At 38.4% G+C, this 11,563-nt stretch overlaps 1 protein-coding gene across 2 annotated transcripts in view; it reads right to left on the reverse strand.

Annotated features, from left to right (window-relative positions):
* Positions 1–11,032, reverse strand: part of LOC129557941 (eukaryotic translation initiation factor 2 subunit 3, Y-linked-like) — a 43,276-nt gene extending 32,244 nt beyond the window's left edge. For both annotated transcript variants that reach the window (XM_055428592.2, XM_055428591.2), the window contains exons 1-5: positions 10,907–11,032; positions 10,225–10,288; positions 8,772–8,899; positions 8,559–8,680; positions 148–242 (exon numbers count right to left, since the gene is read on the reverse strand). In XM_055428592.2, coding sequence (XP_055284567.1) covers positions 148–242; positions 8,559–8,680; positions 8,772–8,899; positions 10,225–10,288; positions 10,907–10,978 — 481 coding nt within the window. In that variant the 5' untranslated portion in view covers positions 10,979–11,032. The remainder of the gene's footprint in view (positions 1–147; positions 243–8,558; positions 8,681–8,771; positions 8,900–10,224; positions 10,289–10,906) is intronic.
* Positions 11,033–11,563: the final 531 nt, after the last annotated feature.

Raw genomic sequence — 11,563 nt, forward strand, 5'->3', positions numbered from 1 at the left:
AGGCTCCTCCATCCATGGGATTTTCTAGGCAATAGTACTGGAGTGGCTTGCCATTGCCTTCTCCAATGAGACTCTACCTCCCCTTTAAATAATCCATGCTGAATGGACTCCACACTTATTTGTGAAACCAATTCTAATGTTACTTACCTATTAACAGAAGAGCTGCATCCATCACTGCTGCACCATTCAGCATAGTAGCCATCAAAATATCATGGCCAGGACAGTCAACAAAGGAAACATGTCTAATAATCAAGAAATAATAACCAGCTTTAATATCAACTAGTACTTAAACATCCATAGACTTCTAATAGCTAGATTATTTTGAAAGAAATTAATCCTGCTACAGAGTAGCTATATACCATGATGCTTGCAAAAGTTTGAAACGACACTACCATCTTTGAAATTAAAATGACTGAAGACCTATTACAAAACAGATAAAATTAGCTATATGCAGATATAACTTAATCAGATTAGGCTCTAATCAGCTTGAGATATGTCCCAAGGTGAGAAAGACACTGACTTTATAGAATGCATAAATGCGAACAGTAAACTAACAACAATAAACTAGGTATATTCTATATTTAAAGTCAAACCATGAATTATAGGAAATGTGCTTATTTGCCTGGAAACATGATCTCTGTACCTTTATACTATTGTCTTCTGGTAGCTCTAATGGTAAAGAACCTGCCTAAAATGCAGAAGACCTGGGTTTGATTCCTGGATTGGAAGATCCCCTGAAGAACGGGATGACAATCCACTTCATTATCTCGCCTGGAAAATTCCATGGACAGACCATGGGGTCACAGAGTTGGACCTGACTGAGCAACTAACCCATTCTACTTTGATCAGCTGTTTTCAACTACTGTATTGAGATTTATTTGTTCTAGTCACTTCTAGACATGTTGTCTGCAAATATTACCTCTGCATCAGTAAAAGTCTTCTGATCCTTGCAACAGATCTTTTGCAGAGCAATTACTTTTAATTCTGATGAACTGCAACTTACCAATTTTTTTTTCCCCACGGAATGCAACATGCCATAATATCTTGAAAGATCAGAGTAAATACCAAGTTCTAAACTTTTTTTGCCTATATTTACTCTTAAAGGTTTCTTATAGTTTTCTCTGATCCATTTAATACTCAAATGTGGCTGTATTTCAAGTATGTACTAAAAATCAATGAACTCACACAAATGTTCAAAGAAACTATACATTTTGAATACAAGGTATTAAATTTTTGAACTTTCCTGGTGGCTCAGACAGTAAAGCATCTGCCTACAATGTGGGAGACCCAGGTTCGATCTCAGGGTTGGGAAGATCTCCTGGAGAAGGAAATGGCAGCCCACTCCAGTATTCTTGCCTGGAAAATCCCCTGGACTAAAGAACCAAAAACTAGGCTTATTTTTTTGCCTTTAAACAGATGCTCCATCACCTGTTTGTTGAATACCCTATTCTCTTCTGCAGAACTCCTTAGGTACATTCGCCAAAACTCAGCTGGGATATATTGGAGGGGGTCTAATTCTCCGTTTTCTAACTTTCCTGGGATTTTGAAAAGAGCAGGATTAAACCTGTGTTATCAGTTGAGCTTTCAATCCATGAACAGATTATATTTAGATTTTCCTCAACTTCTTTCAGAGCAGTGTAATTTTCACAGATTTTAGCTTACATGCTTATAAGAGGTATCTCCCCTTACTTTTCCTTTTGTGTAATGTCTTTCTGGTTCTGATAAAAGGTAAAATTTTCCTCATAGAATGATGACGTATTTCTTCTATCTTCTAAAGTAATGGTGTTTTATATCTAAAGTATTTCATCTGTTGGAGATTTTAGTAGTTTAAATTTGGGTGGGTATGTAAGTGTTCATTGCTAGTACACTGAAATACAGTGAGCTATTGTGTGATGATCTTGTATCCTGCAACCCTACTTATGAAGCAATATCTCTATCTGATTTGATATCTTTATGCCTGATATTATCTTTTATTAAAATAGTATATATATACAAACAAAAAAACTGCTGGTATTTTGATAGGGTTAGCATTAAGCCCATACAGCTATTTGAACAATCTGATTAGGTTTATACTAATTACAGAAATTCAATCAACAAATAACCTCCACCAGCAGAAAGCACCAGGCCTAAATGGGTTCACTGGGTAAATTCTACCAAACATTTAAGAAAGATATACTGATTCCCTGCTGGATTTTTAAGGAGATAGCAGCAAATGAAATACTTCCTCATTTTATGAGGCACATATTATTCTATACCTAAACCAAACAAAGGCACTGCAGGAAAGGAAAATTACAGGAAAATTTCTCATGAACATACATACAAAAATCTTCAACAAAATATTAGCAAATCTAATCCAACAATATCACCATGTGGGATTTAATTAAGGTATGCAAGGCTGACTCAATACCTGACAATCCATTAAAGCCTTCCATCATATCAACAAGTTAAAGGAAAATCACATAATCCTATCAAGAAATGCACAAAAAGCATAAACCCATTTGTAAACCCTTATCGAACTAGGAACAGATGGCAATCTCAAAGTAATAAAAAGTATCTACAAAAACCCTACAGCTAATGTCATATTGATGGTTAAGAAATTCAATACTCTTTACTAAGATAAGGAAAAAGCAAAAATGTCCCTTTTTCTCCATGTTTTTGAACACAATAATGGAGTCCCAGCTTATATAATAAAAATATGAAAATGAAATAAAAGGTATACAGATTAGAAATGCAGATATAAAATTATCTTTCTAGGTAACATGACTGCCTATGTAGAAAAACTGTTAAAGGCAACAAAAAACTCCCAAAACTAATGAGTGATTAAGTAAGATTGTAGATTCAAGGTTAATTTATACACGTCAATCACTTTCCTAAATGGCTGCAATGAACAAGTGGAATGTGAAATTAAAACCACAAACCATTTATATTGTCACCCCTAAAACTAAAAATGCTTAAGTATAAATCTAAGAAATATGTGTAAAATCTGTATGAGGAAGACTACAAAATTCTGATAAATGAAGCCAAAAAATTAAACAGAGATCCCATGCAATGAATAGGAAAACTCAATACCATCAAGATGTTAGTTCTTTTCAAACTGATCTAAAGATACGATGCAATCTGAATGAAAATCCCAGCAAGCCATTTTATGGATATCAACAAACTGATTCTAAAGCATATATGCAAGGCTTCCCAGGTGACTGAGTAGGAAAGAATTATCCTGCAAATTCAGAAGTGTGTTTGACCCCGGCCCAGGAAGATAGTACATGCCACAGAGCAACTAAGCATGGGCACCACAAACTACTAAGACTATGCTTCAGAGTCTGGGAACCACAACTACACAAAGCACAACAACTGAAGTCTGTGCTCCACAAAAATCACCACAATAAGAAGCTTAAGCACCAAAACAAACAGCAGCCTCGTCTCACCACAAGTAAAGAAAAGCCCATGCAGCAACAAAGACCCAACACAAACCAAACTTTAAAAAAATAAAAGTTTATATGCAGAGGTGAGTCTCAGAAAAGCCAACAGTACTTAATGACAGTAACAATATCAGAAGACACAAGCTCACTTCAAGACTTTGTATAAACCTATAGTAACCAAGACATTTCAGTATCTGAAAACCAAACATTAACAGAACAGAACAAAAACCCAATAAATAAGCTTTACTGAGTTAACTGATCTCTCAAAGAGATATAAGGGCAAAGACAGTCTTTTTAACAAACAGTGGAGAAGGCAATGGCAACCCACTCCAGTACTCTTGCCTGGAAAATCCCATGGACGGAGGAGCCTGGTAGGCTGCAGTCCATGGGGTCGCAAAGAGTCGGACACGACTGAGCGACTTCCCTTTCATTTTTCACTTTCATGCATTGGAGAAGGCAATGGCAACCCACTCCAGTACTCTTGCCTGGAGAATCCCAGGGACGGGGGAGCCTGGTGGGCTTCCGTCTATGGGGTCACACAGAGTCGGACACGACTGAAGTGACTTAGCAGCAGCAGCAGCAGCTTTAAGAACTGACATCACATGTTAAAAAAATAATACATCCAGGCAGAGACCTTGTACTTGGTACAAAAATTAGCTCAAAAAACAATCATAAAATTCTAAAATTCCTAGAAGAAAACACTGGAGAAAACATGGATGACCATGAATGCAATCACTTTTCAGGCACAATACCAAAACCACAGAAGAAAAGAAATGATACACTGGCCTTCCTCAAAATTAGAAATTTCTGGGAACTCCCTGGTGGTCCAGTGATCAGCAGGACTCAGCAGAGCACACAGGTTCAATTCTTGATTGGGGAACTAAAATCCTACAAGGTGCAAGGCAAGGACCGCCCCCCACCCCCCCACGGAAAAAAAAAACCTAAAAAGATCTTTTAAACTTAGATTTTTGCTCTGAAAGATACTGTCAAGAGAATAAAAAGACAAGCCAAGTAGCAGAATATATTTTCAAAAGACGTATTTGAAAATGAATTATCACCTAAAGTATACAGATAACTCTTAAAAATCAAAATATAGAACTTGGTTAAAAAAACAGGTCCAAGACACCCCACCAAAGATTTACTGATGGAAAATAATTACATCATTATTTGATCCCACATGACATAACAGGAAAATGCTAATTAAAACAAAAAAAAACTTTACTAGAATGGCTAAAATTCTAAACACTGACATCAGCAAATACTACAAGGATATGGAAAAATATGAACTCTCATTAATTACTAGTGGGAATGCAAAATTGTAGAGCCATTTTTAAAAAGCTTGGTGTTTTCTCACAAAAGCAAACATCCTTTTGCCATTTGATCCAGTAAATACACTTAATTACTCAAATCAATTGAAAATTTATATATGTCTATATACACAAAAAAACTTGCATATTTATAATAACTGCCAAAACTTAAAAGCAAGCAATATATCCTTTCCTAAGTAAACAGATATATACATATGCTGAGATACACCCAGAGAACAACTTATTCAATGCCATTAAGCAAGTTACCAATTACAAAGTGATACAAAACATTAAACGCATATCATTAAGTAAAAGAGGTCAATAGAAAAAGGGTAAAATAACAACTATTTACTGTTCCAGAAAAGGCAAAACTAGATAAACAAATCTGGAGATGGGAAAGCCTACCCACTCCAGTATTCTGGTCTGGAGAATTACACGGACTGTATAGTTCACGGGGTTGTGAAGAGTCAGACAGGACTGAGCAAATTTCACATCACAGAGAAACAAGTATCAGTAGTTGCCCGGGGTTACAGAGGAAGGAAAGATGAATATGCAGGATACAGAGGATTTTATAGCAAGAAAACCACACTGGAACACAGTAAGGACGAACACACAGTAAAAGGACAAACACGTCATTAAAAATTTCTGCAAATTTGTAAAACGTAAAACAAGAGGAACACTAATGTAAACCATGGTTATTGGATAATGCTGTGTCAAAACACATTCCTCAACTGTTAAAAATATAATACCACTATTGTAAGGAATGCTGAAAATGAGGAGGGTTCTGCTTGCAGGCTGTAAGAGAAATCTGTACCTTCTACTCAGTACTCATTTGAAGCTTTAATTATACCTATAAAGCTTCTCTAAAAAAATAAAATCTAACCAAAAAAAAAACCCAAAAGAATGAATTACTAGTAAGCTCAAAAGTCTTAACGGATCTCAAAAATACTGTAATGAGTGGAAAAGTCAATTTCAGCAATACACTGTGTTCTGGTGGATGCTGTCCATAGGGTTGCATAGAGTCGGACACTACTGAAGCGACTTAGCATGCAAGCATGAACTGGAGAAGGAAATGGCAATCCACTCCAGTGTTCTTGCCTTGAGAATACCAGGGAAAGAGAAGCCTGGTGGGATGCCGTCTATGGGGTTGCATAGTCAGACACGACTGAAGCAACTGAGCATGAAAGCATGCACTGGAGAAGGAAATGGCAACCCACTCCAGTGTTCTTGCCTTGAGAATCCCAGGGACAGAGAAGCCTGGTGGTATGCCGTCTATAGGGTTGCATAGAGTTGGACATGACTGAAGTGACTAAGATGCAGCAGCCGCGGCAGATACTGTGTTCAACATATACGACGTTCCTGAAACTTAAAAAATCAGTTAGATAACAGACTAGTATTTGCCAGGGATTAAGACCAGTGGGGGATAATGGACTCATTTTTGTGGTGAAATAATGTTTCTGTTATCCAGAAAGTAGTCACATTACAGGAACAGACATATCATAAAATAAAGTAGATGTATATACGTACACCAACAGAGAGTGCTTTGTTTTGGTATTACACTGAAGTTTGAAGTAGTACTATGACTACTGGAGAAGGAAATGGCGACCCACTCCAGTATTATTGCCTGGTGAATCCCACAGACAGAGGGGCCTGGCCAGCTAGAGTTCCTGGGGTAGCAATGAGTTGGACACGACTGAGTGACTAACACTTTATGACTACTGGGACAAAATCAATTAAGGCTGTACAGGTCTTTTATGTTATCTTGCCAACTTTTGGTTATTCTACAATTATTTCAAAGTTAAGAATGAAAACATATGGAGCAGAGAGGTTGGAAATTGGAAAATCAAATATTATATTTGCAATTATTAATAATTTTAGGTATAAAATGCTTACAATAAAAAATTTTAAACCATGTATTAAAAATGTAGATTTTTAAAATAATTTTAGCTTTTAAAACTTTTAGAAGCAACAGTTAGAACTGGACATGGAACAACAGACTGGTTCCAAATAGGAAAAGGTGTACGTCAAGGTTGTATATTGTCACCTTGCTTATTTAACTTACATGCAGAGTACATCATGAGGAACGCTGGGCTGGAAGAAGCACAAGCTGGAATCAAGATTGCTGGGAGAAATATCAATAACCTCAGATATGCAGATGACACTACCCTTATGGCAGAGAGTGAAGAGGAACTCAAAAGCCTCTTGATGAAAGTGAAAGAGGAGAGTGAAAAGGCTGGCTTGACGCTCAACATTCAGAAAACTAAGATCATGGCATCTGGTCCCATCACTTCATGGGAAATAGATGGAAAACAGTGGAAACAGTGTCAGACTTTATTTTTTTGGGCTCCAAAATCACTGCAGATGCTGATTGCAGCCAGGAAATTAAAAGACGCTTGCTCATTGGAAGGAAAGTTATGACCAACCTTGATAGTATATTAAAAAGCAGAGACATTACTTTGCCAACCAAGGTCCGTCTAGTCAAGGCTATGGTTTTTCTCGTGGTCATGTATGGATGTGAGAGTTGGACTGTGAAGAAAGCTGATCGCCGAAGAATCGATGCTTTTGAACTGTGGTGTTGGAGAAGACTCTTGAGAGTCCCTTATACTGCAAGGAGATCCAACCAGTCCATTCTAAAGGAGATCAATCCTGGGTGTTCATTGGAGGGACTGATGCTAAAGTTGAAACTGCAATACTTTGGCCACCTCATGCGGCGAGTTGACTCACTGGAAAAGACTCTGATGCTGGGAAAGGTTGGGGGCGGGAGGAGAAGGGGACGACGGAGAATGAGATGGCTGGATGGCATCACCGACTCTGTGGACATGAGTTTGAGTGTACTCCGGGAGTTGGTGATGGACAGGGAGGCCTGGCGTGCTGTGATTCATGGGGTCGCGGAGAGTCGGACACGACTGAGTGACTGAACTGAACTGAACTGATTACAGAAGCTTAAGAGAGTTCTGATGTTTTCAGAGTATAACTGTAACCATATAATGTGAAAAAAACTATTTAGACAAGCAATAGTATATATTAAACAAACCACAAATGCATTATCAGAATGGAAATTTTCACTCAAAGAAATTTACTGAAGGATCTCCACTGTCTTGGAAGACGGACTGAACCTGCCAGCCTAATGCAAAGAACTCAGCACTTAAGAACAAAAATTACTATGCTTTTAAAACTATTACCATTCTCAAAAATTGAATATTAATATCCTTATGATATAAAATTTCTTTGGGTAAGTACTCCTAATACCTACATTGGAAAAGACTCTGATATTTGGAGGGACTGGGGGCAGGAGGAGAAGCGGATGACAGAGGATGAGATGGTTGGATGGCATCACCAACTCGATGCATGCGAGTTTGGGTGAACTCTGGGAGTTGGTGATGGTCAGGGAGGCCTGGCGTGCTGCAATTCATGGGGCTGCAAAGAGTCAGACACAACTGAGCGACTGAACTGAACTGAATACCTACATATGTTAGATAACATGTCAGTGTTCTGAGAAATCAAGATAGGCAACATTCCAAAAATGGATACAGACAGGCAAAACTAAGACAAAGACGTAACAATATTGGAAGACTAGACAGAAGTATCCCACTGAATATAATGATTCCATGCTTGTATTTCTTTAGAGAACCCAAAAAAACACATTTTACCTTATATTTAAACAGAAATCTTAAAAAGGTTATCAGCAACAAGTGTAAGTTCTAAATTTTATTAGAAAATGTTTTGGCAAACATGCATCTTCATCAAGCTTACATTTGAATCATTAACTTTTCAATTAAATAGTTCAATAATCACAAAGGAAAAAACGTGTATTTAACATAAAAATGATCACCTGACTAGTCTGAAATTCCCTTTGGTCCCTGGAATGTCTGTAGGAAACTCATCAGGTGTACTACTCCCACAAGATCTGTAACATTCTGGCCGAGGACAACTTGCATCATCAAGTTTATAAATCTAAAAATTTCAATGAAAATAAATTTAAATTCTCATTTGCATATTTGAAACCCAAGTAAAAGCGTTTCTCCTTCCACAACATACTATGTACCTTGGCATTAGCATACCCAAGCTTGATTGTAATATTTCTTTCCAGTTCATTTTTGAATCTGACAGTGTGAACTCCAGAAATAGCTTTTACTACGGTAGATTTTCCATGAGCAACGTGACCAATTGTACCTACAAAGGCAAATAAAAAACCCACTAAATTTATATGCATACCATTATACCAAGTAGTTCAGTAAAGTCAGAAAAACAAAAGGCATAATTCACTATAAATATTTCAAACTACAACCAACAGATTTCAATTACACCCTTCATATATTCTTTTCAACACAAAATTTTTTTCTGAAACATGACCAAATGTAACTCCATGTACCTGAAAATTTTATTTAAAAATCATACTTTGTGATTATTCACCTTGTTACCAATCTGAAAAAGGAATTCAGTTGAAATAAACATTCATCTAAAAACACAAAATTTTGTATATTGATAAAGTTTCCAGTATTTTGTTTGAGGTAAACATGCACAAAGTGAAATGAAGTGAAAGTGGCTCAGTGGCATCCAACTCTTTGCAACCCCACAGGCTATACATTCTACAGAATTCTCCAGGCCAGAATACTGGAGTGGGTAGCCTTTCCCTTCTCCTGTGGATCTTCCCAACCCAGAGATCAAACCCAGGTCTTCCGTATTGCAGGTGGATTCTTTACCATCTGAGCCACAAGGAAGCCTAAGCATGAACGAATCCATGAAAACTAGGAAACAATTCCAATTTGATTACAGTAAACAAGTACATGTTAAGAGTGAGCATCCCAAGGGGCTCAGCAATAAAGAATCTGCCTGCAATCCAAGAGATGGGGGGGGTCCAATCCCTGGTGTAGGAAGATTCCCTGGAGAAGGGAATGGCAACCCCTTCTGGCATTCTTGCCTACACAATCCCAAGGCAGAGGAGCTTATGAAGCAACAAGTCATGGGGTCACAAGAGTCCACACAACTTAGCAACTGAAATAGCAGCAGCAAGAGCAGTATAATGTCTTACGACTTTCCACCACTCTAAAGTATAAGTCTTACTAGGTTTTACCGCTAATATAACAGACACCAAAATATCTACACTCAATCAACTTCTCCCAAATTATCTGTAAATTAAGAAAAGAAGTAAAACACTATTCTAAAAGATTAGATACTAAACAAGACTTTTCAAATCTTGTTAAGAAGTCTATTCTTAAAATATTCTCTACAGAAATAATTTTCACCTTTTCTTTAACATTCTCTTACACATGCATACACCGTACTGTCTCTTCATACACCTATGTCTTTCCCTGGATCCAAGTGACGAGTACTGCTTCCCAAAAAATCAAGCAGGTACTTTGCTCATAATGGCTAAAATCTATCCATTATATATCTGAGTCTTCCTACAGTTCAGTTAATTGAACAAGAATTTAATGTCATCGGAGAGCAATCAATCCTCAAGAAGGACAGCACTGTACACAACAATGTATTCTTACCTATATTAATTGTGGCTTGTCTGCTGATAACTTCACGCGAGAGTGGTGTCAACCTGGTAACATCCTGTAATTAAACATTTTAGTTTAAACCATCTCACAAAAGACAAACCATAATTTATATCGTTATACATACAGTTTGCCAGTATCTATTCAGCGCTCCACTGTTTACCAAAAGTACCTTTCTTGCAAAGGCAGTCTTGATTCCCAGTCAGAACAGGGATGCCTGGCGTGCTGCAGTACATGGGATCGCACAGAGTCAGACACGACTGAGCGACTCAACAACAAAAGAGACTATATTTCCCTTTACACTTACAAAAGAGACTTCTAGACTCACTAACTCGAAAAGATTTGGAAAACGAGGGCCTCAAATTTCAAGAGAATTAACACTGACGACGATGTAAAAAATCCTTCCAGAATCTAAGGTATTAACAGTCTTTCCCCCGATTTTCAGAAGAAAAGACCTTAATTGCACTTAACATCTTTACTTTCCTGCCCAAATCTTCGCGTTTGGAAGCCCCATGATTTCACACCGCCAGGCTCAACTCGCACACCTGGATGAACGCCACAAAGAACACTCGGGTCCAGGTTTCTGGCGTAACTCAGGCTGTTGGCAGCCCAGTAACTGCCGTGAGGTCATACCCACTTCTGAGCTCATTCTAATCCGCCTAGTAGAAAACCTTACCAATGTGGAGAGATCCTGGCGAGAAAGATGTGGCTGACTCATGGTCACACACGACTCCTCACCGCCCGCCATCTTGCCAAAGGAGCAACGAAACAGTCCTTGTAGCTTCCTGACCGTTCGCAGGCCCCCTTGTGCAGGCGGGGCTGCGGAGGCGGGAGAGCGACTAGGTCTCGCGCCTGGGAGAGGAGAATGCTTGATGTACCAGAGAGGTCACTCTGTGGCCTTATTTCACCTGGCTTTACATATTACCTGCAGAATGACTGACGATAAAAAGCGAGGCAAAGTTTTAGGGGCCTATTCATTGACGAACTTATGGACATTTGTGCAGGCAATGCTAAGGGCAGCCCCAGAAAAGGACGCTTGCTAGAAGGATGACGCAACCCCGCCTGGGGATGGGTTAAGGCGCTTATTTGAAGTTGGCCTTATTTCGCTTGTTCTTTCGTACTGGGAGAAATGCATAATAGATAGAAACCGACCTGGATTGCTCCGGTCTGAACTCAGATCACGTAGGACTTTAATCGTTGAACAAAGGAACCTTTGATAGCAGTTGCACCATCTGGATGTCCTGATCCAACATCGAGGTCGTAAACCCTATTGTCGATATGGACTCTTGAATTAGGATTGCGCTGTTATTCCTAGGGTAACTTGTTCCGTTGA

Source organism: Moschus berezovskii, chromosome Y (assembly GCF_049115385.1).
Source record: "Moschus berezovskii isolate FMDL1 chromosome Y, NW_MosBer_1.0, whole genome shotgun sequence".
NCBI lineage: Eukaryota > Metazoa > Chordata > Mammalia > Artiodactyla > Moschidae > Moschus > Moschus berezovskii.